At 44.4% G+C, this 27133-nt stretch overlaps 1 protein-coding gene across 1 annotated transcript; it reads left to right on the top strand.

Moving 5' to 3' along the window:
* LOC117506826 (kelch repeat and BTB domain-containing protein 12-like) lies at window positions 1-25914 on the top strand. Its single transcript, XM_034166453.1, is given in 5 exon segments — window positions 1-1146; window positions 8196-8493; window positions 14599-14749; window positions 25000-25197; window positions 25279-25914. Coding segments are annotated over 5 exon segments (1875 nt in total). The 5' UTR covers window positions 1-88; the 3' UTR covers window positions 25449-25914.
* Window positions 25915-27133: the final 1219 nt, after the last annotated feature.

Raw genomic sequence — 27133 nt, 5'->3', positions numbered from 1 at the left:
GATGCGTCCAGTCCATACGGATTAAAATAAAACCTCCAGTGTAAACATTTGTAAATACTTATCACTGTTGCTAACACAGAGAAGCGACATGGATCTAGCAGCCAAACATGGCCTGGTGCTGCTTAACCAGCTGAGGAACATGAGAGAGTCTGAGCATTTGACCGATGTGGTGTTGGTTGCTGAGGGCATCAGTTTCCCCTGTCACAGGGTTGTTTTATCTGCCTTCAGCCCATACTTTCGAGTTATGTTCACGTGTGGCCTGCGTGAATGCAACAACAGACAAATATTCCTGCATGACACCCCCGCAGACAGCCTGGCTCTTCTGCTAAACTACATATACTGTTCCGATCTTCCTCTCACCAACTCCAATGTGCAAGGAATCTCCATTGCAGCCTTTCTGTTGCAGATGGATGAAGTTGTCACTCGCTGTCAGCAGTACATGATGGAGAACATGGATGCCTCCAACTGCCTTGGAGTCTATTATTTTGCCCGTGACCTTGGTGTAGAAGATCTGGCTGACCATGCTCAGCGCTTCCTGCGGCAGAATTTTGTTCAAGTCTGTCAAAATGAAGAGGTGCTAGAGCTCGAGGCCCATCAGCTAGGAAAGCTCATAACATCTGATGACCTCAATGTTTCACGAGAGGAGACCATTTTAGATATAGTCCTCCGCTGGGTCAAACACAGCACTCTGGTGGATGGAGAGCTACGTATAAGGCATCTCCCAGAGCTTTTGAGGAAAGTCCGTTTGCCACTGATAAGCTCTGACTATTTAAAAGAGACGATGAAGAGAAACACTGTCCTGCTAGCCGATGCTGAATGTCTGGAGATGCTGAATGAAGCTTTGCAGATCACAGAGATGCACCCATCAGCTGCACCACGTAAACTAAAACTGCGTTATGGCATGGAGACCACAGATCTGCTGCTCTGTATTGGTAATGACGGTGGTGGAATCAGGTCACGATATGGCAACTATGCAGAGCACAGTTTTTGCTATTCTCCATGCACAGGCCGCACCTACTACATTACTTCACCTCGGTATGGACAAGCTCTGGGGTACGTGTGTGCTGGTGTTGTAACTGAAGGAAATGACATTATAGTGTCAGGAGAAGCAAGTGCGCGCAGAATGGCCCGACAAAGAACATGAATGTGAGATTTGCAGGTAAGAAAGACCATTACTTATTATACACTGCTAATAAATAAATAGATAAATAAATTAAATAAAGGAATACTTTGAAAACACATCAGATCTCAATGGGTGGGAAAATGATATCTTTCATGATATGGACTGGAAAATGTGTTAGGAATGAAAAGATGCCACATCATTTGATGGAAATGAAACTGTCAACCTACAGAGGGCTGAATTCAAAGACAACCCAAAAATCAAGGCGAAAAAATGATGTGGCAGGCTTATCCATTTTGCCAAAATTTCATTGCAACAACTCAAAATGGCACTCAGTAGTTGGTATGGCCCCCCACCTGCTTGTATGCATGCCTGACAGCATCAGGGCAAGCTCTTAATGAGATGACAGATGGTGTCCTGGGGGATCTCTACTGGGCTACTGGGCACTCGGAGGTGCAACTTAGTGTGTCAAATGGACTGAAACATCATATCCCAGAGGTGTTCTCTTGGATTAAGTCAGGCAAGGATGGGGGCCAGTCACTGGTATTAATTCCTTCATCCTCCAGCAACTGCCTGCATACTCTCACCACGAGGCTGGGCATTGACATGCACCAGGAGGAGCCCAGGACCCTCTGCATAGGGTCTGACAGTGGGTCCAAGGATTTCATCGCAATACCTAAAAGCAGTCAGGGTGCTGTTGTCTAGCCTGTAGAGGTTTGTGCATCCTTCCAGGGATATGCTTCCCCAGACCATCACTAACGCACTACCAAATCAGCAATGCTGAATGACGTTGCAGGCAGCATAACGTTCTCCATGCATCTGCAACCCTTTGAAGTCAGTCACATGTACTCAGGATGAACCTGCTCTCAACTGTGAAAAGCACAGGGCACCAGTGGCAGACCTGCCAATTCTGGTGTTCTATGGCTTCACGGAGCCAGTCAGTGAGCACAGGGTCCACTACAGGACTCCGGGCCCTCATGCCACCCTCATGAAGTCTGTTTCTGATTGTTTGGTCAGAGACATTCACACAAGTGGCCTGTTGGAGGTCCTTTTGTAGGACTCTGGCAGTCCTTATCCTGTTCCTTCTTGCACAAAGGAGCAGATATTGGTCCTACTGATGGGTTAAGGAGCTTCTACGGCCCTATCCAGCTCTCCTAGAGTAACTGCCTGTCTCCCTGGAATCTCCTCCATGCTCTTCACTGTGCTGGGAGACACAGTAAACCTTCTGGCAATGGCACGTGTTGATGTGCCATCCTGGAGGAGGTGGACTACCTGTGCGACCTCTGCTGGTTCGATAACACACCATGCGACCAGATGTGACACTGACCAGAAAAAGATGAGGAGGAAAAAATATCTGTGGCCTCCACCTGTAAAGCCATTCCTGTTTGGGGGGTCCTCTCATTGTTGCTTCTCTAGTGCACATGTTGTTAATTTCATTAACACCAAATAAATAAAAATCCCTGCGAAATGCTGTTTCTGTATTCTCTATTCAGCAACACCTAGATGCATTTATACCAGACCATGATTCAGCAAGGTGTACCAAAGGTGTTGACTTTTTAGCCAGACATTTCAAATGTTCTTTGTTGCTTGTCATCATAACGTCATCCGGTTGGTAAGTGTGATGTAACGCATCATGTGATTTTCAACTTCCGGGTCCAAACAAAAAAGGTATGCTGTCATTAACACTGAGAAGGGCACTGAGATGCTCTGATCAGGCTGCACTTAAACCGCTGCACACGAACAACAGCATTAACATTGCAACATAAAACTCTTTGTATATGGTGCCTAAAACTCTCCTGGATATATTAACTGGGTTTTTAGATGCTGTTTTTGCATTTGTTTTATGTAAAAATGTCAGAAGCTCGGGTCATTTCTCCATTATTTTTAATGGGAGTTGCTGTGAGCTGCGATCGGTTCCTGTTCATGTCGTTCTGGTGGAAAGTGAAGTTTGCACTTTAAGGTCCTGTTTACTATCCTTTACAACACTGTTTGTCCTCTGTTCCAGAGTAATATATACAGTGAGGAAAATAAGTATTTGAACACCCTGCAATTTTGCAAGTTCTCCCACTTAGAAATCATGGAGGGGTCTGAAATTTCTAAAAAAAAAAAAAAAAAAAAAATCCAGAAATCACAATGTATGATTTTTTTTTTAATAATTTGTTTGTATGTTACTGCTGCAAATAAGTATTTGAACACCTGTGAAAATCAATGTTAATATTTGGTACAGTAGCCTTTGTTTGCAATTACAGAGGTCAAATGTTTCCTGTAGGTTTTCACCAGGTTTGCACACACTGCAGCAGGGATTTTGGTCCACTCCTCCACACAGATCTTCTCTAGATCTTTCAGGTTTGGAGTTTCAGCTCCCTCCAAAGATTTTCTATTGAGTTCATGTCTGGAGACTGGCCAGGGCACTCCAGGACCTTGAAATGCTTCTTACAGAGCCCCTCCTTAGTTGCCCTGGCTGTGTGTTTGGGGTCATTGTCATGCTGGAAGACCCAGCCATGACCCATCTTCAATGCTCTTACTGAGGGAAGGCGGAAGTTTGACAAAATCTCGCAATACATGACCCCATCCATCCTCCCTTCAATACGGTGCAGTCGTCCTTTCCCTTTGCAGAAGAGCACCCCCAGAGTATGATGTTTCCACCCCCACGCTTCACGGTTGGGATGGTTTTCTTGGGGTTGTTCTCATCCTCTAAACATGGTAAGTGGAGTTGATTCCAAAAAGCTCTATTCTGGTCTCATCTGACCATATGACCTTCTCCCATGCCTCCTCTGGATCATCCAGATGGTTACTGGTGAACTTCAAATGCGCCTGGACATTTGTTGGCTTGAGCAGGGGGACCTTTCTGCCCTGCAGGATTTTAAACCATGACAGCATCATGTGTTACTAATGTAATCTTTGTGACTGTGGTCCCAGCTCTCTTCAGGTCATTGACCAGGTCCTCCTGTGTAGTTCTGGCTTTCTCAGAATCATCCTTACCCCACAAAGTGAGATCTTGCATGGAATCCCAGACCGAGGGAGACTGACAGTCATCTTGTGTTTCTTCCACTTTCTAATAAATAATCATAACAGTTGTTGTCTTCTACCAAGCTGCTTGCCTGTTGTCCATCCCAGCCTTGTGCAGGTCTACATTTTGTCCCTGGCGTCCTTAGACTGCTCTTTGGTCTTGGCTATGGTGGACAAGTTGGAGTGTGATTGATTGAGTGTGTGAACAGGTGTCTTTTATACAGGTAACAAGTTCAAACAGGTGCAATTAATACAGGTAAAGAGTGCAGAATAAGAGGGCTTCTTAAAGAAAAATTAACAGGTCTGTGTGAGCCAGAATTCTTGCTAGTTGGTAGGTGTTCAAATACTTATTTGCAGCAGTAACATGCAAATAAATTATTTAAAAAAATCATACATTGTGATTTCCGGATTTCTTTTTTTTTTTTTTTTTTTTTTTTTTAGATTATGTCTCTCACAGTGGACATGCACCTAAGATGAAAATTTCAGACCCCTCCATGATTTCTAAGTGGGATAACTTGCAAAATCGCAGGGTGTTCAAATACTTATTTTCCTCACTGTATAAGATGTCTGAAATTTGATTTGCATTTATTAAATTCCACGCAGATTAAATGTAGCAGACACGGATTATTTGGGATATTTGTTTTAGCAAGTTTTCAGGGTCTCATGGATGCAGTCTCTTATTAACACGATGAAAAGTATTAAAAAAAAAAACATTTTAGTAGTACAGTGGAACCTTGAGTTACTAGTTTAATTTGTTCCGTGACAAGCTCGTAAGCCAGTCTGCTCATATTTCAAACGAATTTCCCCCACTGAAAATAACTAAATATAACTAAATAATTTTAATCCATTCCAGCCTTGTAAAACATCCCCAAATCACTCTAAATTATGAAAAGATTATGTTTTTATTGACAAACAGACATGTATATTTTACCTGTGTATAATAAAATATATAAAGTAAAAGAAAAACGTTTATTAAGTGTTCTTACCTTAGAAACAGACGAATGCAGTTAACAGCAGGTGGAGGCAGAAAAGGGAGGGAACGGAGGTTTGGGCACACTGTACGAGGTCTGTTAGAAAAGTATCAGACCTTTTTATTTTTTCAAAAACCTGATGGATTTGAATCACGTGTGCTTGCATGAGCAAACCTTGAACCTTCGTGCGCATGCGTGAACTTTTTCACGCCTGTCGATTGCATCATTTCCTGGTAAGCAGCCTTTGTGTGGGACGTGTGTCGTGCGCTCGTCGTTTTTTCATTCCAAGGAAAAAGAAGGAACGACTGGAGCAGCTCTGCATCAAATTTTGCCAGAAACTGGGCGACAGCCAGGTGAAAACCATGCGGATGATTCAGACGGCTTTCGGTGACTTTTCAGTCGTGTGACTATCCGAGAAATTGTGGAAGAGGTGGGCATGTCACATGTCCTGTGAGACTTCATCACGGAGGCGCTTCTGCTCCGCCGTCAAAAACTTCAGGAAAGAATTTCGCCGCCACTCTTTTCATGGTAAAATCTTCTTCCACAGTGGATTGTACCGAAAAAGTGCTGATGTCCACCTCTTCCGCAATTTCTTGGACAGTCACACGACGGTCCCTCATCACCACAGCATTCACTTTGGAATGATCTTATCATTTCAGCATGTTGATGGCCGACCGGAGCGTGGCTCGCTCTCCACCGTTGTGTGGCCGTCTTTAAATCGGTTGTACCGCTCCTTAATCTGTGTGATGCCCATAGGATCGTCACCAAAAGCCGTCTGAATAATCCGAATGTTTTCCACCTGGCTGTCACCCAGTTTCTGGCAAAATTTGATGCGCCGCTGCTCCAGTCATTCCGTCTTTTTCCTTGGAATGCAAAAACGCCGAGCACACGACACACACCTCACACAAAGGCTGCTTACCAGGAAATGGTGCAATCGACAGGCATGAAAAAGTTCATGCATGCGCACAAAGGTTCAGGGTTTGCTCATGCAAGCACACGTGATTCAAATCCATCAGGTTTTTGAAAAAAATAAAAAGGTCTGATACTTTTCTAACATTTAATTCTAACTTTTCTACTTTTCTAAACACAAACTAAACTTAAACTGTAGATCCTTAAAAGGATCATACAGACATAACTTTAATTGTAAACTTGCAGGTCTTAGGACCCGGAAACAGATTTATCACGTGATGCGTTACGTCAGAGCTTAACAACTGGACAGCATCACAATCAAGACTGTAGAAGTTAATAAAGAACAGGTTATAACGTTTCTTTTCTCTGTGGTGTATTTTGTGGTAAAATATGCATCAAAATGCAGAAAATGGCACCTAAAAAAAATTCAAAAATGTTTGTGGGGGGCCGGCCCCCCAAGACCCTCCACCTTTAGTCATGCCTTACGCATTCACAAATCCATGCCCCCCCCCTTACAAAATCCTGGATCTGCCCCTGTTACCACCCCCTCTGCTACTTAACTGACCAGATCAATACCCCAGTTGAATTGGCTTGATGCTATACTCTGATTAAAAAGTGTTAATTAAATTTTTTTGAGCATTGTATATACTTATTGACTTATCTCATGAAAAGAAGCTGCAAAAGTGATGATTTAATTCTAATATTTAGAAGAAATTAACTCTGTCCAGTTTTGTTTTGTTTTTTTGTTTTTTTTACATGCTGCAGGCCTTATATGCAGGATGGATGTATATTAACTCATGAAATAAAGTTGACCATACAAAACATGAAATATCTTGATTTCATGTGCCCTGCAATTAAACAAGTCAAAGTAAATGTAAGGTTTACTGCATTTAGTTATTTGCATTTTCCATATCATACCAACTTCTTCTGCTTTTGGGTTGTGAAACAACACACTGACTTACACATTGTACATTTTAGTGGATGTGCCTGCAGTAAGCGTTAATGACCTAAGCCGCCCACTAGTGCAGGGTTGAGCAATAAGAGCCTATACGGTTCAGGTGTCCCGCGCTTCAGTGGGCGGTTTTACTGATGATATCCTCCTCTCAGCTTGAAGTCTTAACCATCTGTGAAATCACCTGCTGAGGTGATCAGCAGTAAGGAAAACATGCACAATCTTCACCCTTCATGGCACACTACTGCCCACATCTGCACAAGAATAGAACATTTTGGCTTCACTTTTCAAAACCTGCAGTTACTTGTTGTGTGGGCCGCTGAAGAGGAGGTACTGCTGGCCCACCACCACCAGAGGGCGCCCTGTCTGGAGTGCGGGCTCCAGGCACCAGAGGGCGCTGCCGCCTCACAGGAGCAGCCGGGGTGACAGCTGTCACTTACAGCTGTCACCAATCATCTGATCAGCAGTGGTATATCAGCAAGACGACATCTCCACCTCTTTGCCGAGATATCGCTCTACCTAGGAGGTACAGTACTCAGCCGACTGTGTTGTCTTTTTGACATTAACACTTTGTTACTTTTGTGCGTTAAATAGCAGACATTCTTCCAACGAGAGGTGGAGGTGGTTTTCCCGCCATACGGGTTGCTGGGTGCAAACGCACCCACATTTAACTGTTTTTGTTCCTCGCCAGCAGTACCAGATCCGACACGCGGAGGCAGTGGCCACCTGGGAGTTCGGGACTTGGCGGCTCCAGTATTCCCGGGGTTCGGTGGCGGAGGAAATCGTGTGGTTCCGGTTCTGCTTTGGACAGACGTCTCTTATCTTCGAGCCTGCCCACGTGACACATTTTGTGAATTGACTTCTTTGTCTATTGTTGTAATCTGTTGTGTTTGTTGTGCTTATTCACAACAGTAAAGTGTTGTTATTTGACTTCCTCCATTGTCCGTTCATTTGCGCCCCCTGTTGTGGGTCCGTGTTCCTACACTTTCCCAACAGTTACTGACAGCCATTCTGAAGGATACATGGTCGCCTACAGAAATCATGAGTAAGATTACTTGCAAATTTGTTTTTTATTGTTTGTATTTTATGTTCAAAGTTTCTTACAGAGGATTAATTCACCATTCAAATTGTAAACTGATAGTTTTTCAGCATATGTTTGATTCATGGTGCCTTTTGATGATATATTTTGTCACTGACAAGCCACTACTGGATAACACTTATCTTGCCCAATAAGTATGCCTCTGGATATTGTATTCACCAGGTACAAAGTAGAGTCTCAAGGCTCCTGGGAACACCTGACACCAGCAGAATACAGAGATTCTTACGCACTGGGATCGGTGGGGGACACTCTGTACTTGCTGGGTGGACTTATGAAGCTGAAGAACCATTATCTCATCACTAACTCTGTGGAGCGATTGTCTTTACAAGGCGGACCCTGGCGAACAGCAGCACCCCTCCCTATGCCTTTAGCCTATCATAACGTGATCAGACTGAATGATCGCCTGTACGTGATAGGGGGGCGAACCCCACAGGTGAAGTGAAATCACATACACTAATGTGAAACATTGAATTGCTCAACAATTTTTCTTAATCTTAATTAGAGGGTACTTAATCAGACTTCAAACACATATTTAATATGATTTGTACCGTATGTGACTCAATGAATGCACCTGCTCTACTTTTCCGTACCCTGTTGTGTTTGTTGTGCTTATTCACAACAGTAAAGTGTTGTTATTTGACTTCCTCCATTGTCCGTTCATTTGCGCTCCCTGTTGTGGGTCCGTGTTCCTACACTTTCCCAACAGGATATCTCGGCCAGCGTCATGGACTCCAAGGGGCGTCACCCGGCTGTTGAACGACCAATGGGAGAGCAGGGAGCGCAGGCGTCTGCAGGAGACGTGATTGGTGAGCTGCAGCACATTCTCACCGCCTTTACGGCTCGGTTGGATCAAATGACTGAGCAAAACATCCTCCTGAACCGCAGGGTGGAGGCTCTCTCCGCACAGATGGCGGCGAGCGCTCAGGGCGCTGCTGCAGCTCGTCCTCCTGCCGACCCTGTGCAGGATATAAACGTTCCAGTGGTGGTTCAACAACCCCTCCCACCATCCCCTGAAGCATACATAAGCCCTCCTGAGCCGTACGGAGGTTGTGTGGAGACGTGCGCGGATTTTCTTATGCAGTGTTCGCTCATCTTCGCACAACGTCCCGTCATGTACGCGTCAGATGCTAGTAAAATAGCTTATGTGATTGCTCTGCTTCGGGGTAAAGCACGCGCCTGGGCTACGGCGCTCTGTGAACAGAACTCACGGTTGTTATCAGCATACACTGGGTTTGTGGGGGAGTTCAGAACAGTGTTTGATCACCCTAACAGAGGAGAGACCGCTTCAACCGTGCTGCTGTCAATGAGACAGGGACGCGAGAGCGCAGCCGCTTATGCAGTCAACTTCCGCATCGCGGCTGCGAGGTCCGGCTGGAATAACGTTGCGCTCCGCGCCGCCTTCATAAACGGACTGTCGTTGGTTCTGAAGGAGCAGCTGGTAGCTAAGGAGGAACCGCGGGATTTAGATGGGCTTATCGATCTCGTTATACGGTTAGACAATCGGTTGGAGGAACGCCGTTGGGAGCGAGGCAAAGGACGTGACCGGATATGCGCCGCCCCTCTCCCTTCCGGGTTCGAAAAGGGGCCGCCCTCCCAACGCTCCACAGCCGCAGCGCTTTGTGGGGCAACAGCTCCCCCTGCTGACGTTGTTAGGGAAACGCACAGGGCCAAAATGGGGAGGCTGATCCGTGGAGAGTGTTTTCTCTGCAGCTCAACTGAGCACACACAGAGAAACTGCCCCAAACAGTCAAAACGACAACACTCGCCCTTAGAGACTGGGCTAAGGGGGGGTCAAAACATTCAAGTGAGACACACACAAATTGCCACACGACTCCCAGTCACAGTCCTGAGCGGGGATTTAACCCTTCAAGCCCGAGCACTGGTGGACACGGGGTCAGAAGGGAATCTGCTAGACAGCAGATGGGCAAGGGAGGTAGGGCTCCCTCTGGTGGCGCTTCCTTCGCCATTGCAGGTGCGGGCACTAGATGGCACCCTCCTCCCTTTACTCACACACAAGACACAACCAGTAACTCTGGTGGTGTCTGGAAACCACCGGGAGGAGATTGAGTTTTTTGTAACTCCTTCTACCTCCCGCGTGATTTTGGGCATCCCATGGATGTTGAAGCACAATCCCCGGATTGATTGGCCATCTGGGGTGGTGGTTCAGTGGAGCGAAACCTGCCATCGGGGGTGTTTAGGATCCTCGGTTCCTCCCGGTTCACAGGCTAAGGAGGAGGTCAAAGTCCCTCCCAATCTGACGGCAGTGCCGGTTGAGTACCATGATCTTGCTGACGTCTTCAGTAAGGATCTGGCACTCACCCTTCCCCCGCACCGTCCGTATGATTGTGCCATTGATTTGGTTCCAGGCGCTGAGTTCCCGTCCAGCAGGCTGTACAACCTCTCACGACCTGAGCGCGAATCAATGGAGACCTACATCCGGGACTCATTAGCTGCCAGGCTGATCCAGAACTCCACCTCCCCGATAGGGGCAGGTTTCTTTTTTGTGGGCAAGAAAGATGGCAGACTTCGTCCATGTATTGATTACAGGGGGCTGAATGAGATTACGGTTCGCAACCGATACCCGTTGCCATTGTTAGATTCCGTGTTCACCCCCCTGCATGGAGCCAAAATCTTTACTAAGCTGGATCTTAGAAATGCGTATCACCTGGTTCGGATCCGGAAGGGAGACGAATGGAAGACGGCATTTAACACCCCATTAGGTCACTTTGAGTACCTGGTCATGCCGTTCGGCCTCACCAACATCCCCGCGACGTTCCAAGCCTTGGTTAACGACATCTTGCGGGACTTCCTGCACCGATTCGTCTTCGTATATCTGGACGATATTCTCATCTTTTCTCCGGATCCTGAGACCCATGTCCAGCATGTACGTCAGGTCCTGCAGCGGTTGTTAGAGAACCGACTGTTTGTGAAGGGCGAGAAGTGCGAGTTTCACCGAACGTCTTTGTCCTTCCTGAGGTTTATCATCTCCTCTAACTCCGTCGCCCCTGATCCGGCCAAGGTTGCGGCGGTGAGAGATTGGCCCCAACCAACAAGCCGTAGGAAGCTGCAACAGTTCCTCGGCTTCGCTAATTTCTATAGGAGGTTCATTAAGGGCTACAGTCAGGTAGTTAGCCCCCTGACAGCCCTGACCTCTCCAAAAGTCCCCTTCACCTGGTCGGATCGGTGCGAAGCCGCGTTCAAGGAGTTGAAACGACGGTTCTCTACTGCGCCAGTTTTGGTGCAGCCCGACCCTAGCCGCCAGTTCATGGTTGAAGTGGACGCCTCTGACTCAGGGATAGGAGCCGTGCTGTCCCAGAGCGGAGAGACCGATAAGGTACTTCACCCGTGTGCCTACTTTTCATGCAGGTTGACCCCGGCTGAACGGAACTATGACGTCGGCAATCGAGAACTCCTTGCGGTGAAAGAGGCTCTTGAAGAGTGGAGACATCTGTTGGAGGGAACGTCCGTGCCATTCACGGTTTTCACTGACCACCGGAACCTGGAGTATATCAGGACCGCCAAGCGGCTGAACCCCAGGCAAGCCCGCTGGTCACTGTTCTTCGGCCGTTTTGACTTCCGGATCACCTACCGCCCGGGGACCAAAAACCAGAGATCGGATGCCTTGTCCCGGGTGCATGAAGACGAAGTCAAAACGGAGTTGTCGGATCCACCGGAACCTATCATCCCGGAGTCCGCTATCGTGGCCACCCTCACCTGGGACGTAGAGAAAACCGTCCGGGAGGCCCTGGCACGGATCCCGGATCCCGGAACTGGGCCGAAGAACAAACTTTACGTCCCACCAGAGGCCAGGGCTGCAGTCCTGGACTTCTGTCACGGCTCCAAGTTCTCCTGTCATCCAGGGGTGCGTAGGATCGTGGCAGTTGTCCGGCAGCGCTTCTGGTGGGCGTCCCTGGAGGCCGACGTCCGGGATTATATCCAGGCCTGCACCACCTGCGCCAGGGACAAGGCTGACCACCGCAGGGCATCGGGACTGCTCCAGCCGCTGCCTGTGCCTCATCGCCCCTGGTCCCACATCGACCTGGATTTTGTCACGGGCCTCCCGCCGTCCCAGGGCAACACCACCATCCTCACGATAGTGGACCGATTCTCCAAGGCGGCCCACTTCGTGGCCCTCCCAAAGCTCCCGACTGCCCAGGAGACAGCGGACCTCCTGGTCCACCACGTCGTCCGGCTGCATGGGATTCCAACAGACATCGTCTCAGACCGCGGTCCCCAGTTCTCCTCGCAAGTCTGGAGGAGCTTCTGCCGGGAACTGGGGGCCATGGTGAGTCTCTCGTCCGGGTATCATCCTCAGACCAACGGGCAAGCAGAACGGGTCAATCAGGAGGTGGAACAGACCCTGCGCTGCGTGACGGCCGTGCACCCGGCGGTCTGGAGTACCCATTTGGCCTGGATCGAGTATGCCCATAACAGCCAGGTGTCTTCAGCCACCGGCCTCTCCCCTTTTGAGGTGTGTCTGGGGTATCAGCCCCCGTTGTTTCCGGTGGTTGAGGGAGAGGTCGGTGTGCCCTCGGTCCAGGCCCACCTGCGGAAGTGCCGTCGGGTGTGGAGCGCCGCCCGTTCTGCTTTGCTAAAGGCCCGGACGAGGGCACAAGCCCATGCAGACCGTCGGCGGACCCCGGCCCCTGCGTATCGGCCAGGGCAGGAGGTGTGGTTGTCCACAAAGGACATTCCCCTGATCCCCTGAAAGTGGACTCCCCTAAACTACAGGACCGTTACATCGGTCCCTTTAGAATCCTTAAGGTCATCAGTCCAGCCGCAGTGAGGCTTCAGCTTCCGGCCTCACTGCGGATCCATCCTGTTTTCCATGTGTCCCGGATAAAGCCGCATCACACCTCACCCCTCTGTGCTCCGGGTCCGGCGCCGCCTAATGCCCGGATCATCGATGGCGAGCCGGCTTGGACTGTGCGCCGGCTCTTGGATGTCCGTAGGATGGGCCGGGGCTTCCAGTATTTGGTGGACTGGGAGGGGTACGGACCCGAAGAACGCTCCTGGGTGAAGAGGAGCTTCATCCTGGACCCGGCCCTCCTGGCCGATTTCTACCGCCGCCACCCGGACAAGCCTGGTCGGGCGCCAGGAGGCGCCCGTTGAGGGGGGGGTCCTGTTGTGTGGGCCGCTGAAGAGGAGGTACTGCTGGCCCACCACCACCAGAGGGCGCCCTGTCTGGAGTGCGGGCTCCAGGCACCAGAGGGCGCTGCTGCCTCACAGGAGCAGCCGGGGTGACAGCTGTCACTTATCGCCTACGACAGCTGTCACCAATCATCTGATCAGCAGTGGTATATCAGCAAGACGACATCTCCACCTCTTTGCCGAGATATCGCTCTACCTAGGAGGTACAGTACTCAGCCGACTGTGTTGTCTTTTTGACATTAACACTTTGTTACTTTTGTGCGTTAAATAGCAGACATTCTTCCGACGAGAGGTGGAGGTGGTTTTCCCGCCATACGGGTTGCTGGGTGCAAACGCACCCACATTTAACTGTTTTTGTTCCTCGCCAGCAGTACCAGATCCGACACGCGGAGGCAGTGGCCACCTGGGAGTTCGGGACTTGGCGGCTCCAGTATTCCCGGGGTTCGGTGGCGGAGGAAATCGTGTGGTTCCGGTTCTGCTTTGGACAGACGTCTCTTATCTTCGAGCCTGCCCACGTGACACATTTTGTGAATTGACTTCTTTGTCTATTGTTGTAATCTGTTGTGTTTGTTGTGCTTATTCACAACAGTAAAGTGTTGTTATTTGACTTCCTCCATTGTCCGTTCATTTGCGCCCCCTGTTGTGGGTCCGTGTTCCTACACTTTCCCAACAGTTACTGACAGCCATTCTGAAGGATACATGGTCGCCTACAGAAATCATGAGTAAGATTACTTGCAAATTTGTTTTTTATTGTTTGTATTTTATGTTCAAAGTTTCTTACAGAGGATTAATTCACCATTCAAATTGTAAACTGATAGTTTTTCAGCATATGTTTGATTCATGGGGCCTTTTGATGATATATTTTGTCACTGACAAGCCACTACTGGATAACACTTATCTTGCCCAATAAGTATGCCTCTGGATATTGTATTCACCAGGTACAAAGTAGAGTCTCAAGGCTCCTGGGAACACCTGACACCAGCAGAATACAGAGATTCTTACGCACTGGGATCGGTGGGGGACACTCTGTACTTGCTGGGTGGCCTTATGAAGCTGAAGAACCATTATCTCATCACTAACTCTGTGGAGCGATTGTCTTTACAAGGCGGACCCTGGCGAACAGCAGCACCCCTCCCTATGCCTTTAGCCTATCATAACGTGATCAGACTGAATGATCGCCTGTACGTGATAGGAGGGCGAACCCCACAGGTGAAGTGAAATCACATACACTAATGTGAAACATTGAATTGCTCAACAATTTTTCTTAATCTTAATTAGAGGGTACTTAATCAGACTTCAAACACATATTTAATATTTGTACCGTATGTGACTCAATGAATGCACCTGCTCTACTTTTCCGTACCCTCCCTCATCTTCAACTGTCCAGTCATATCGAGTGGACGATGAGCCTGACCGTCTTAGCAACCGTCTTCTGGAGTATGATCCTACCACAAATAGGTGGACAGAACTTGGGCCCATGAAGTACTCGAAATACCGCTGCAGTGCTGTGGTACTCAATGGTGAAATTTTTGTGATGGGTAAGAGTTTTTACTTCAGTATTAAAGCTTTTATGTGGGGTACTGTTTGTAAATACATGTTCAAAGTTTTCCAGGTTTAGCCATAATAGCATACATTCACTTTGCTACAGGTTTAACGCACATTTTAATGGCATTTAGGTTGAAAACGACACACACACACACACACACACACACACACAAAAATCATGTAAGAAAAATTTGTGTTTACAGTAAATTTTACAAATAGACTACAGTGAGAAATTGTGTTGTTAATTCAAGTTAAACAACTTTGATAAAGTTCAAATGCTAGAACTGATTTACCAAATTGATTTCACACCATTTGGAGTGAGAGCATATATACTAACTACAGAGACTGTTTAATTTTTTGTTTGAATTTTTAGTTGCGCTGTTCCAGTTAGGATTCACCACAGCACATTATTTACATATCAATCAATTCAATCAATCAAATTTTTTTTTATATAGTGCCAAATCACAACAAACAGTTGCCCCAAGGCGCCTTATATCGTAAGGCAAGGCCATACAATAATTATGTAAAACCCCAATGGTCAAAACGACCCCCTGTGAGCAAGCACTTGGCGACAGTGGGAAGGAAAAACTCCCTTTTAATAGGAAGAAACCTCCAGCAGAACCAGGCTCAGGGAGGGGCAGTCTTCTGCTGGGACTGGTTGGGGCTGAGGGAGAGAACCAGGAAAAAGACATGCTGTGGAGGGGAGCAGAGATCAATCATTAATGATTAAATGCAGAGTGGTGCATACAGAGCAAAAAGAGAAAGAAACAGTGCATCGTGGGAACCCCCCAGCAGTCTACGTCTATAGCAGCATAACTAAGGGATGGTTCAGGGTCACCTGATCCAGCCCTAACTATAAGCTTTAGCAAAAAGGAAAGTTTTTAGCCTAATCTTAAAAGTAGAGAGGGTGTCTGTCTCCCTGATCTGAATTGGGAGCTGGTTCCACAGGAGAGGAGCCTGAAAGCTGAAGGCTCTGCCTCCCATTCTACTCTTACAAACCCTAAGAACTACAAGTAAGCCTGCAGTCTGAGAGCGAAGCGCTCTATTGGGGTGATATGGTACTACGAGGTCCCTAAGATAAGATGGGACCTGATTATTCAAAACCTTATAAGTAAGAAGAAGAATTTTAAATTCTATTCTAGAATTAACAGGAAGCCAATGAAGAGAGGCCAATATGGGTGAGATATGCTCTCTCCTTCTAGTCCCCGTTAGTACTCTAGCTGCAGCATTTTGAATTAACTGAAGGCTTTTTAGGGAACTTTTAGGACAACCTAATAATAATGAATTACAATAGTCCAGCCTAGAGGAAATAAATGCATGAATTAGTTTTTCAGCATCACTCTGAGACAAGACCTTTCTAATTTTAGAGATATTGCGTAAATGCAAAAAAGCAGTCCTACATATTTGTTTAATATGCGCTTTGAATGACATATCCTGATCAAAAATGACTCCCAAGATTTCTCACAGTATTACTAGAGGTCAGGGTAATGCCATCCAGAGTAAGGATCTGATTAGACACCATGTTTCTAAGATTTGTGGGGCCAAGTACAATAACTTCAGTTTTATCTCAGTTTAAAAGCAGGAAATTAGAGGTCATCCATGTCTTTATGTCTGTTTAGCTAATTGGTGTGTGTCCTCTGGCTTCATGGATAAAGCTGGGTATCATCTGCGTAACAATGAAAATTTAAGCAATACCGTCTAATAATACTGCCTAAGGGAAGCATGTATAAAGTGAATAAAATTGGTCCTAGCACAGAACCTTGTGGAACTCCATAATCAACTTTAGTCTGTGAAGAAGATTCCCCATTTACATGAACAAATTGTAATCTATTAGACAAATATGATTCAAACCACCGCAGCGCAGTGCCTTTAATACCTATGGCATGCTCTAATCTCTGTAATAAAATTTTATGGTCAACAGTATCAAAAGCAGCACTGAGGTCTAACAGAACAAGCACAGAGATGAGTCCACTGTCCGAGGCCATAAGAAGATCATTTGTAACCTTCACTAATGCTGTTTCTGTACTATGATGAATTCTAAAACCTGACTGAAACTCTTCAAATAGACCATTCGTCTGCAGATGATCAGTTAGCTGTTTTACAACTACCCTTTCAAGAATTTTTGAGAGAAAAGGAAGGTTGGAGATTGGCCTATAATTAGCTAAGATAGCTGGGTCAAGTGATGGCTTTTTAAGTAATGGTTTAATTACTGCCACCTTAAAAGCCTGTGGTACATAGCCAACTTGTTGTGTGGGCCGCTGAAGAGGAGGTACTGCTGGCCCACCACCAAAGGGCGCCCTGCCTGAAGTGCGGGCTTCAGGCACGAGAGGGCGCTGCCGCCTCAGGAACAAGCCGTGGTGACAGCTGTCACCCATCATCCGTGACAGCTGTCACTAATCATCCACATCTGGTATAAAAGCAGGAAGACACCTCCACCACACTGCCGAGATATCATCTTCTATCAGAGGTAATACTCTCAGCCTTTTTGTGAGATTTGTAAATCTGCTATTGTGAGTGTTTGCAGGAGGACCGGTCGTTTTTGTGGAGGCTGTGCAAGACGGCGCTCTTTTTCTTCTGAGACCGCTGCAACGTGTTGAGTGAGAGGTGGAGGTGTAATTCCCTCCAGGATTGTTACTGGGTGTTCACACACCCACCCTTTGACTGTCTTTTGCTTTTTGCCAGCAGTACCAGATCCGACACGCCGTGAAGGTGGCCACCTGGGGACTCCGGGACTTGGCGGCTCCAGTATTCCTCGGGTTCGGTGGTGGTGGAAATCGTGTGGTTCCGGTTCGTTTCCAGACGGGCGTCTCCTATCGTCGAGCCTGCCCACACGACACCTTTATTGATTGACTGTTGCACATTCTGAATCTGCTGTTTGGTTGTGTATTTCACAACCGTAAAGTGTTATAATTTGACTCCTTCCATTGTCCGTTCATTTACGCCCCCTGTTGTGGGTCCGTGTCACTACACTTTCCCAACACAACTAACAAAGATAGATTGATCATATTTAAGATCGAAGCATTAAATAATGGTAGGGCTTCCTTGAGCAGCCTGGTAGGAATGGGGTCTAATAAACATGTTGATGGTTTGGATGAAGTAACTAATGAAAATAACTCAGACAGAACAATCGGAGAGAAAGAGTCTAACCAAATACCGGCATCACTGAAAGCAGCCAAAGATAACGATACGTCTTTGGGATGGTTATGAGTAATTTTTTCTCTAATAGTTAAAATTTTGTTAGCAAAGAAAGTCATGAAGTCATTACTAGTTAAAGTTAATGGAATACTCAGCTCAATAGAGCTCTGACTCTTTGTCAGCCTGGCTACAGTGCTGAAAAGAAACCTGGGGTTGTTCTTATTTTCTTCAATTAGTGATGAGTAGAAAGATGTCCTAGCTTTACGGAGGGCTTTTTTATACAGCAACAGACTCTTTTTCCAGGCTAAGTGAAGATCTTCTAAATTAGTGAGATGCCATTTCCTCTCCAACGTACGGGTTATCTGCTTTAAGCTACGAGTTTGTGAGTTATACCACGGAGTCAGGCACTTCTGATTTAAAGCTCTCTTTTTCAGAGGAGCTACAGCATCCAAAGTTGTCTTCAATGAGGATGTAAAACTATTGACGAGATACTCTATCTCACTTACAGAGTTTAGGTAGCTACTCTGCACTGTGTTGGTATATGGCATTAGAGAACATAAAGAAGGAATCATATCCTTAAACCTAGTTACAGCGCTTTCTGAAAGACTTCTAGTGTAATGAAACTTATTCCCCACTGCTGGGTAGTCCATCAGAGTAAATGTAAATGTTATTAAGAAATGATCAGACAGAAGGGAGTTTTCAGGGAATACTGTTAAGTCTTCCATTTCCATACCATAAGTCAGAACAAGATCTAAGATATGATTAAAGTGGTGGGTGGACTCATTTACATTTTGAGCAAAGCCAATAGAGTCTAATAATAGATTAAATGCAGTGTTGAGGCTGTCATTCTCAGCATCTGTGTGGATGTTAAAATCGCCCACTATAATTATCTTATCTGAGCTAAGCACTAAGTCAGACAAAAGGTCTGAAAATTCACAGAGAAACTCACAGTAACGACCAGGTGGACGATAGATAATAACAAATAAAACTGGTTTTTGGGACTTCCAATTTGGATGGACAAGACTAAGAGTCACGCTTTCAAATGAATTAAAGCTCTGTCTGGGTTTTTGATTAATTAATAAGCTGGAATGGAAGATTGCTGCTAATCCTCCGCTCCGGCCCGTGCTACGAGGATTCTGACAGTTAGTGTGACTCGGGGGTGTTGACTCATTTAAACTAACATATTCATCCTGCTGTAACCAGGTTTCTGTAAGGCAGAATAAATCAATATGTTGATCAATTATTATATCATTTACCAACAGGGACTTAGAAGAGAGAGACCTAATGTTTAATAGACCACATTTAACTGTTTTAGTCTGTGGTGCAGTTGAAGGTGCTATATTATTTTTTCTTTTTGAATTTTTATGCTTAAATAGATTTTTGCTGGTTATTGGTGGTCTGGGAGCAGACACCGTCTCTACGGGGATGGGGTAATGAGGGGATGGCAGGGGGAGAGAAGCTGCAGAGAGGTGTGTAAGACTACAACTCTGCTTCCTGGTCCCAACCCTGGATAGTCACGGTTTGGAGGATTTAAGAAAATTGGCCAGATTTCTAGAAATGAGAGCTGCTCCATCCAAAGTGGGATGGATGCCATCTCTCCTAACAAGACCAGGTTTTCCCCAGAAGCTTTGCCAATTATCTATGAAGCCCACCTCATTTTTTGGACACCACTCAGACAGCCAGCAATTCAAGGAGAACATGCGGCTAAACATGTCACTCCCGGTCCGATTGGGGAGGGGCCCAGAGAAAACTACAGAGTCCGACATTGTTTTTGCAAAGTTACACACCGATTCAATGTTAATTTTAGTGACCTCCGATTGGCGTAACCGGGTGTCATTACTGCCGACGTGAATTACAATCTTACCAAATTTACGCTTAGCCTTAGCCAGCAGTTTCAAATTTCCTTCAATGTCGCCTGCTCTGGCCCCCGGAAGACAATTGACTATGGTTGCTGGTGTCGCTAACTTCACATTTCTCAAAACAGAGTCGCCAATAACCAGAGTTTGATCCTCGGCGGGTGTGTCGTTGAGTGGGGAAAAACGGTTAGAAATGTGAACGGGTTGGCGGTGTACACGGGGCTTCTGTTTAGAACTACGCTTCCTCCTCACAGTCACCCAGTCGGCCTGCTTTCCCGGCTGCTCGGGATCTGCCAGGGGGGAACTAACGGCGGCTAAGCTACCTTGGTCCGCACTGACTACAGGGGCCTGGCTAGCTGTAGAATTTTCCACGGTGCGGAGCCGAGTCTCCAATTCGCCCAGCCTGGCCTCCAAAGCTACGAATAAGCTACACTTATTACAAGTACCGTTACTGCTAAAGGAGGCCGAGGAATAACTAAACATTTCACACCCAGAGCAGAAAAGTGCGGGAGAGACAGGAGAAGCCGCCATGCTAAACCGGCTAAGAGCTAGTAGCTGCGCTAAGCTAGCGGATTCCTAAAAACACGCAAAGTGAATAATGTGTAAATAATTTAGAGGTGATTCAGCAGAAGGAGTGCTTTAGTTAAGGCACGTGAAGATTACACTGTGAAACAAATCGTAATCTAGATAACTAGATCAATCTAACTACGCAGATTAAACAGCTAACAGATACAGCAAAACACCGCTGTGCTCCGGAACAGGAAGTGATACAATACTGCAGTGAGAGCCAACCACCAGTAGAGGCAAGCAAGAGCCATGTCTGTCTATGTCTATTTCATCTTCTTCTATCACTCCATCAACATGTAAGTCCTCCACAAACCTCGTCTTTGGCTTCCCTCTTCTCCTCCTGCCAGGTGGCTCCATCCTCAGCATCCATCTCCTCATATACCCTGTGTCCCTCCTCTGCACATACCTAAACTATTAATTTAATTCATTTCATTTATATAGCGCCAAATCACAACAAAGTTGCCTCAAGGCGCTTCATACAAGTAAGGTCTAACCTTACCAACCCCCAGAGCAAGCACACAGGTGACAGTGGTAAGGAAAAACTCCCTCTGATGATTTGAGGAAGAAACCTCAAGCAGACCAGACTCAAAGGGGAGGGGGTAACTATCTTCCCTCTCTCACTTCATCTCCAAACTGCATGACTTTTGCTCTCCCCCAATACGCTCATATCTAATGTTGTCCATCCTCATCACTCCCAAGGAAAATCGTGTCATCTTCAGCTCTGCCTCCTGTCTTCTTGATAGTGCCACTGCCTCTAAGCTGTACAATATAGCTGGTCTGAGTAGCCTTGTAAGCTTTCTCTTTCACCCTTATCCCGAATCACTCTTGCCACTCTTCTCCACCAACTGCACCCTCCCTGCACTCTCTTATTCAGCTCTCTACCGCACTCTCTATTACAGTTGTATGCAAAAGTATGGGCACCCCTGATAATTTTCATGACTTTCCTTCATAAATCATTGGTTGTCTGGATCATAAATTTCAATTAAATATATACAGCAGACGAACACACTGATATTTGAGAAGTGAAATGAAGTTTCTAGTATTTACAGAAAGTGTGCAATAATTATTTAAACAAAATTAGGCAGGTGCATAAATTTGGGCACCCTTGCCATTTTATTGATTTGAATACATTCAGCACTAATTATTGGAACACAAAATTGGTTTGGTAAGCTCACTGACCCTTGACCTCCTTACACAGGTGAATCCAATCATGAGAAAGGGTATTTAAGGTGGCCATTTAAAAATGTTTCCCCTCTTTGCATCTCTTCTAATGAGTGGCAACATGGGAGCCTCTAAACAACTCTCAAATGACCTGAAAACAAAGATTGTTCAACATCATGGTTTAGGGGAAGGATACAAAAAGCTATCTCAGAGATTGGAGCTGTCAGTTTCCACTGTGAGGAACATAATGAAGAAATTCAAGACCACAGGCACAGTACTAGTTAAGGCCTGAGGTGACAGGCCAAGAAAAATCTCAGATAAGATGAAGCAAAGGATGGTGAGAACAGTCATAGTCAACCCATAGACCTGCTCCAAAGACCTACAACATGATCTTGCTGCAAATAGTGTCTTCGTTTATCAGCAGATTCTTGAGAACAATGTTCATGAATCAGTGACAAAGTTGAAGTTGCACCGGGGCTGGATCTTTCAACAAGACTACGACTCTAAACACTGCTCAAAATCTACTAAGGTATTCATGCAGAGGAACAAGTACAATGTTCTGGAATGGCCATCTCAGTCCCCAGACCTGAATATTATTGAAAATCTGTGGTGTGATTTTAAGCGGGCTGTCCATGCTTGGAAACCAACAAACCTGAGATGTTTTTTAAAGAAGAATGGTCCAAAATACCTTCAACCAGAATCCTTACTCTCACTGGAAGCTATAGGAAGTGTTTAGAGACTGTTATTTCTGCAAAAGGAGGAGCCACTAAATATTGATATATTTTTTCTGTCTAATTTTGTTTAAAGAATTATTGCACACTTTCTGTAAATCCTTTAAACTTCATTTCATTTCTCAAATATCACTGTTTGTCTGCTATATGATATATTTAACTGATATTGCTGATCCAAACAACCGATGATTTATAAAGGAAAATCATGGAAATCATTAGGGGTGCCCAAACTTTTACATACCACTGTACTTTGAACAGATGAGACCAAACTCATCTTCATCACCTCTACTCCTTGCAACCCCACTATTCCATTGTGCTTCATCTCATTCACAGTCAAGTACTTGGATTTAAAAAGTGTTGTTATATGTCCACACATATTTAGAAACTAAATTTTATTTCAACATTTAGATAAACAGTTAAATATTTCAATAAATATCTACAAACTACTTAACTAGCGCATTGCCCGTGGGGATCCATGGGCTGTAGATTGGGTAGTGTTTATAAAATAGGTAGCTGATATTTTTGAAGGGTGGTAATAAATTATGCAAAGTTTCTATAATGATTTTAACTGAAAGTGTGGGAAATTAAAATGAGAAAGTTCTGTGAAAAACTGTATTCATTATTTAGCAAATGTAGTTGATGTCATGTTTTACAACTGGCAAGGTTGAGATATTTCCTTTGTACAGAGCTTGTCTGGTTACCAGGGACTGATTAACAGTGATATCAATGTACATTGTTCACTGTTGTTACCTAATATCCCTAATTTCTCTAAAAATATTAGTCCTATCAACTTTCTGTTTTGGCAGTATTCATCCTTGACCCAAAATACTTAAGCATACCAAACGGCAAATGTCAGCTCTCCACAGTTTCTCTGTGATAGAAGTTACACACACATACACAGATTCCACATGGCTTTAAATATATAAATACAAATTTATAAACTAAATTTGTAATTCAATATTTTGATAAACAGTTAAATATTTAACGATAAACTAAATATTTAAGTAAATGCTATTTAACAACACATTTCATTAAATACTTTGACTCAACAATTTAAACATTAAGAAGTAAATTCTATACAGATGCTGAGGCCCAGAGGTGTCTGTGTTGCAGACCGAATGGTCCCCCCTAAAAATTGGTCCGCCCTGCCTTCACTGCGCATGCATCATTTGGGACCACAGCAGCACGTCTGAGACTGACTCTTTACACCCAGTGATCAAAGGGAATAATGTGATTATTAACCATCAGATGAAGCTTAGGGCTAGTGGCCGGCAATCACCTTAGTATTTCTTTTGTTTTTTTGTTGCTTAATGCTGACAAATTATATTGTATTTGTTATCTTTCTGATACCTGATTCTGTTTTGTCTCTCTGTTTAAGGTGCAGCTCCATCCAGAGATGGGTGCCTGTTCCTGCAACCCTCCTGCCCTGTGCACCGGCAACATTTCCTTTATATTGGTTTTGTGAATTGTTTTGTAATTTCTGTCGGTAACATGGCCCAAGCAGAGGGTCACCCCTTTGAGTCTGGTTTGCTTGAGGTTTCTTCCTCAAATCAGAGGGAGTTTTTCCTTACTACTGTCACCTGTGTGCTTGCTCTGGGGGTCGGTAAGGTTAGACTTTACTTGTGTGAAGCGCCTTGAGGCAACTTTATTGTGATTTGGTGCTATATAAATTGAAGTTAAATTGAAAAATGACAAGGTAAAACCATTGAAGTCATTCCAAAGTCAGTTTTAAGCAGAAATGAGGCAGTTTTAAGCAGATACGAGACGATAATCCGTGAGTCGCTATTGATGCTCTGAAATCATGTAGGCGCAGCAGCATGTCACTCTCAAACATGCTGCTGTGGCGCTCTGATCGGTCCTATGTCTTTTATTATGAAACAATGCTGAATTTCTGTGGAAATAATTGTAAAAGCTTCAGATATCTGTCACTTAGATAGATGATAACTGGAGTGCAGTTTTAAGCAGAAACAAGAAGATAATCGGTGAATCGCTGCTGACACATGCGCAGTGAAGGCAGGACGGACCGATTTTTTTGAGGGGGGGGCGTTCGGTCGGCACCAGTGCTCAACCCCAGATTCCACAGCGTAAATCAGATGAGACTGTATGACTTCCCCTACGTGGGATGCCAGTTGATTACAGGTTACTAGGAAGACTTCCTCAGCCAAGACTGGTATCCATTTACACTTGGGTAGAGTGGCATAATGCAGATGAAATGTCTTGTCCAGTTACAATGACTGGTTATCAAATACAGATCTACATACTGGTAGCTCAATTCCTATCCTACTGAGCTACCTGTCCTACCTAAAGAATAGGCATAGTTGAATGTTAGGCCACATATGTATTTAATTATTTAGGGAAACAGTGGTTCAACTGGTGAGCACACTTGCCTTCCAAACAGCTTCTGCCAAAATCTATATACAGATCCATACTACATCCACAGTAGTGACCCTGAGCAGCCAAAAGCTAGTACAGAACCCCACCCACTATGTGTGTGTGTGTGTATGTATGTATGTATATATATATATATATATATATATATTCAAAAAATGCACTTTTTATCTTAAATGGCATGGAAAACGTGAGTGAACATTCATGTGAATTAGTTTTATATTTTCAATGGATATCATTCAGGATTCATTCCATTTAGTAAATTTTGAAATTTACTTGAGGTACATACTGTATATAAACACACTACTGTCATGTTGTTTAAATAATTCAGCTGCCATATTTTCTATAATATTTCATTTTAAAATAAGGTATTTAGTGATGACCATAATCTGCACATACATATAGGAGGCATTGGCTGTGAAGGAGTGGATCGTGGACAATCACGTCACTGTCTTGACGCTGTGGAGATTTACAATCCAGATGGAGATTATTGGAGGGATGGACCCCCACTCCCATGTGCACAACTGTCACTGCGCACCAATGCTTCAAATGCAGGCGTAGTGGGAGGAAAGCTTTATGTTTGTGGATACTACAAAGGAGCAGGTAATGAATTAAGAAAACATCTACATGAATGAAATCTGTTTAATCTTGATCGTAATCTTACTTTTCCTTATTTACACTTAGATCGCCATGATGATATAACAAAGGACATTTTGGAGCTGGACCCATGGGAGAACCGGTGGACTGTTGTGTCTCGTCATGCTCTAATGCATGACAACTATGATGTTTGCTTGGTGGCAAAACTCAACCCACGTGGACTAATGTCACCACCTGCAGACTTAGTCATCCTGTAATCAAATTAGTTTGAGAAAAAACATGAACCAAAAACATGCTTCATGCATTTAAAGCTGGGCCAAAATCTTAGGTACGGTACGGTACCTTTAAAAAAATGTGATGGCTTTGTTAAATCAAGAACAAAAATTATCTGTAAATACAGTGTTCTTGATTTATCTTTTTGTGTAAATGCTGCAGCAGTTTTATATCTGAATCCTGCAGCTGTGTGACACGTGTGTGATACCAGGAAACAATTTGTACGAACAAAGAAAAAGTTGGTGACTGAATCAAAAGATGACATAACCACAATGGTAATAATAATAAAAAGCAACCATCTTTACATCGAGCAGACAGACTGCAGCTGTATCATAACTAAAATGTAAATTTGGCACTTAATAGTTGTATGATTGTGAAAATAAGCATTAAAAATCTTTTGCTAATATTCATGCACATTCAATAAATGTTGAATATTCTATTGTGGACTTTTAATTAGTGCTTTGTGAATGTTTTTCTGAACTAACATCATATGATCATGTTATAAAACTGTATAAAATTATAAAACTATAAAAACCAAAGAAGTAAATGTTTTCAATTGATTTCTATGAACACTGTAATTCAAAAAACATGGATTTATTTTTATGATGTGTTTACAGTCGAGTTGGGAAGACAAGTCTTAATACTTTTGTTCTAGTTGACTAGTCAGGTAATTCAGATTTTCCTGCACAGCCATCAAAAACAGACAGAATACAGGATTGTTGCAGAAACCAGCACAGGCCAACATCCACCAGCAGCCAGCGCTAACCTCACTTGGAAGTTTTGAATAAATAGTCTGCATCCAGTCGAACCACAAATATTGTTTCCATTTAGTGCACTGTGTTATTATGTCTACAATTTATAATTTTTTTAAAGTCAATTTTAATTTTCACTGCTTACATTTGTCGATATTGGTCTAATAATGACTTCTATTAGAGGAACATCTGTAAAATACACAAAACAGCAGCAAAAAATAGCTTAAATATAGAGATTCAAAATAGTGTGTGCACGTATATATAAAGTTCTTTTACCATCTACCTTTACATGGGGCAGTGGTGGGCACAGATAACCAAAAAAATTAACTTCGATAACAGATAATCAGATAACTGAAAAGTTATCTTTGATAAAGTTAAAATGACAAACCATCCAAAAATGTATCGGAAGTTACAGATAACCGATAATTTTCAGTATTGTCTCCAGTACACTTGCAACTACTAACAAGCTGATTTTGAGTTAACACCACAATCACTTCTGGAAGCATTAAAGGTGACGACAGACCCAAACAATGAGTCAGCACTTCAGTCTTTGAATCAGAATCGCCTTTATTGTCATTGTGATTTACATTACAATGAGATTTGAGTGCAACTCCAAAAAGGTGCTTTCCGTGGTGCGAGTAATTTTTTAGCCAATATAAAAGATAGTGAAATTTAACGGTCAATTATTCCGAGTATATGTACAACTAATATAAACATAAGGTAAAATAAAATAAAATGTGGACCAAGTAAAATGTAAAACGAGAATTATACACAACTGTGGAATCATATTGTACGGGAAAATTGCATATGGTTTGCATATATTGCATAAGAAACTTGAAAGGTGCGGATTAGAGTGATTTGTAATTGTTCAGTGCAGTGATCGCTCTGGGGAGAAAGCTGTCCCTGAGTCTGTTTGT

This window comes from Thalassophryne amazonica, chromosome 3, assembly GCF_902500255.1.
Source record: "Thalassophryne amazonica chromosome 3, fThaAma1.1, whole genome shotgun sequence".
Lineage (NCBI taxonomy): Eukaryota > Metazoa > Chordata > Actinopteri > Batrachoidiformes > Batrachoididae > Thalassophryne > Thalassophryne amazonica.
The sequence above is the reverse complement of the archived record's forward strand: the minus strand, read 5'-3'. Positions and strand labels throughout refer to the sequence as shown.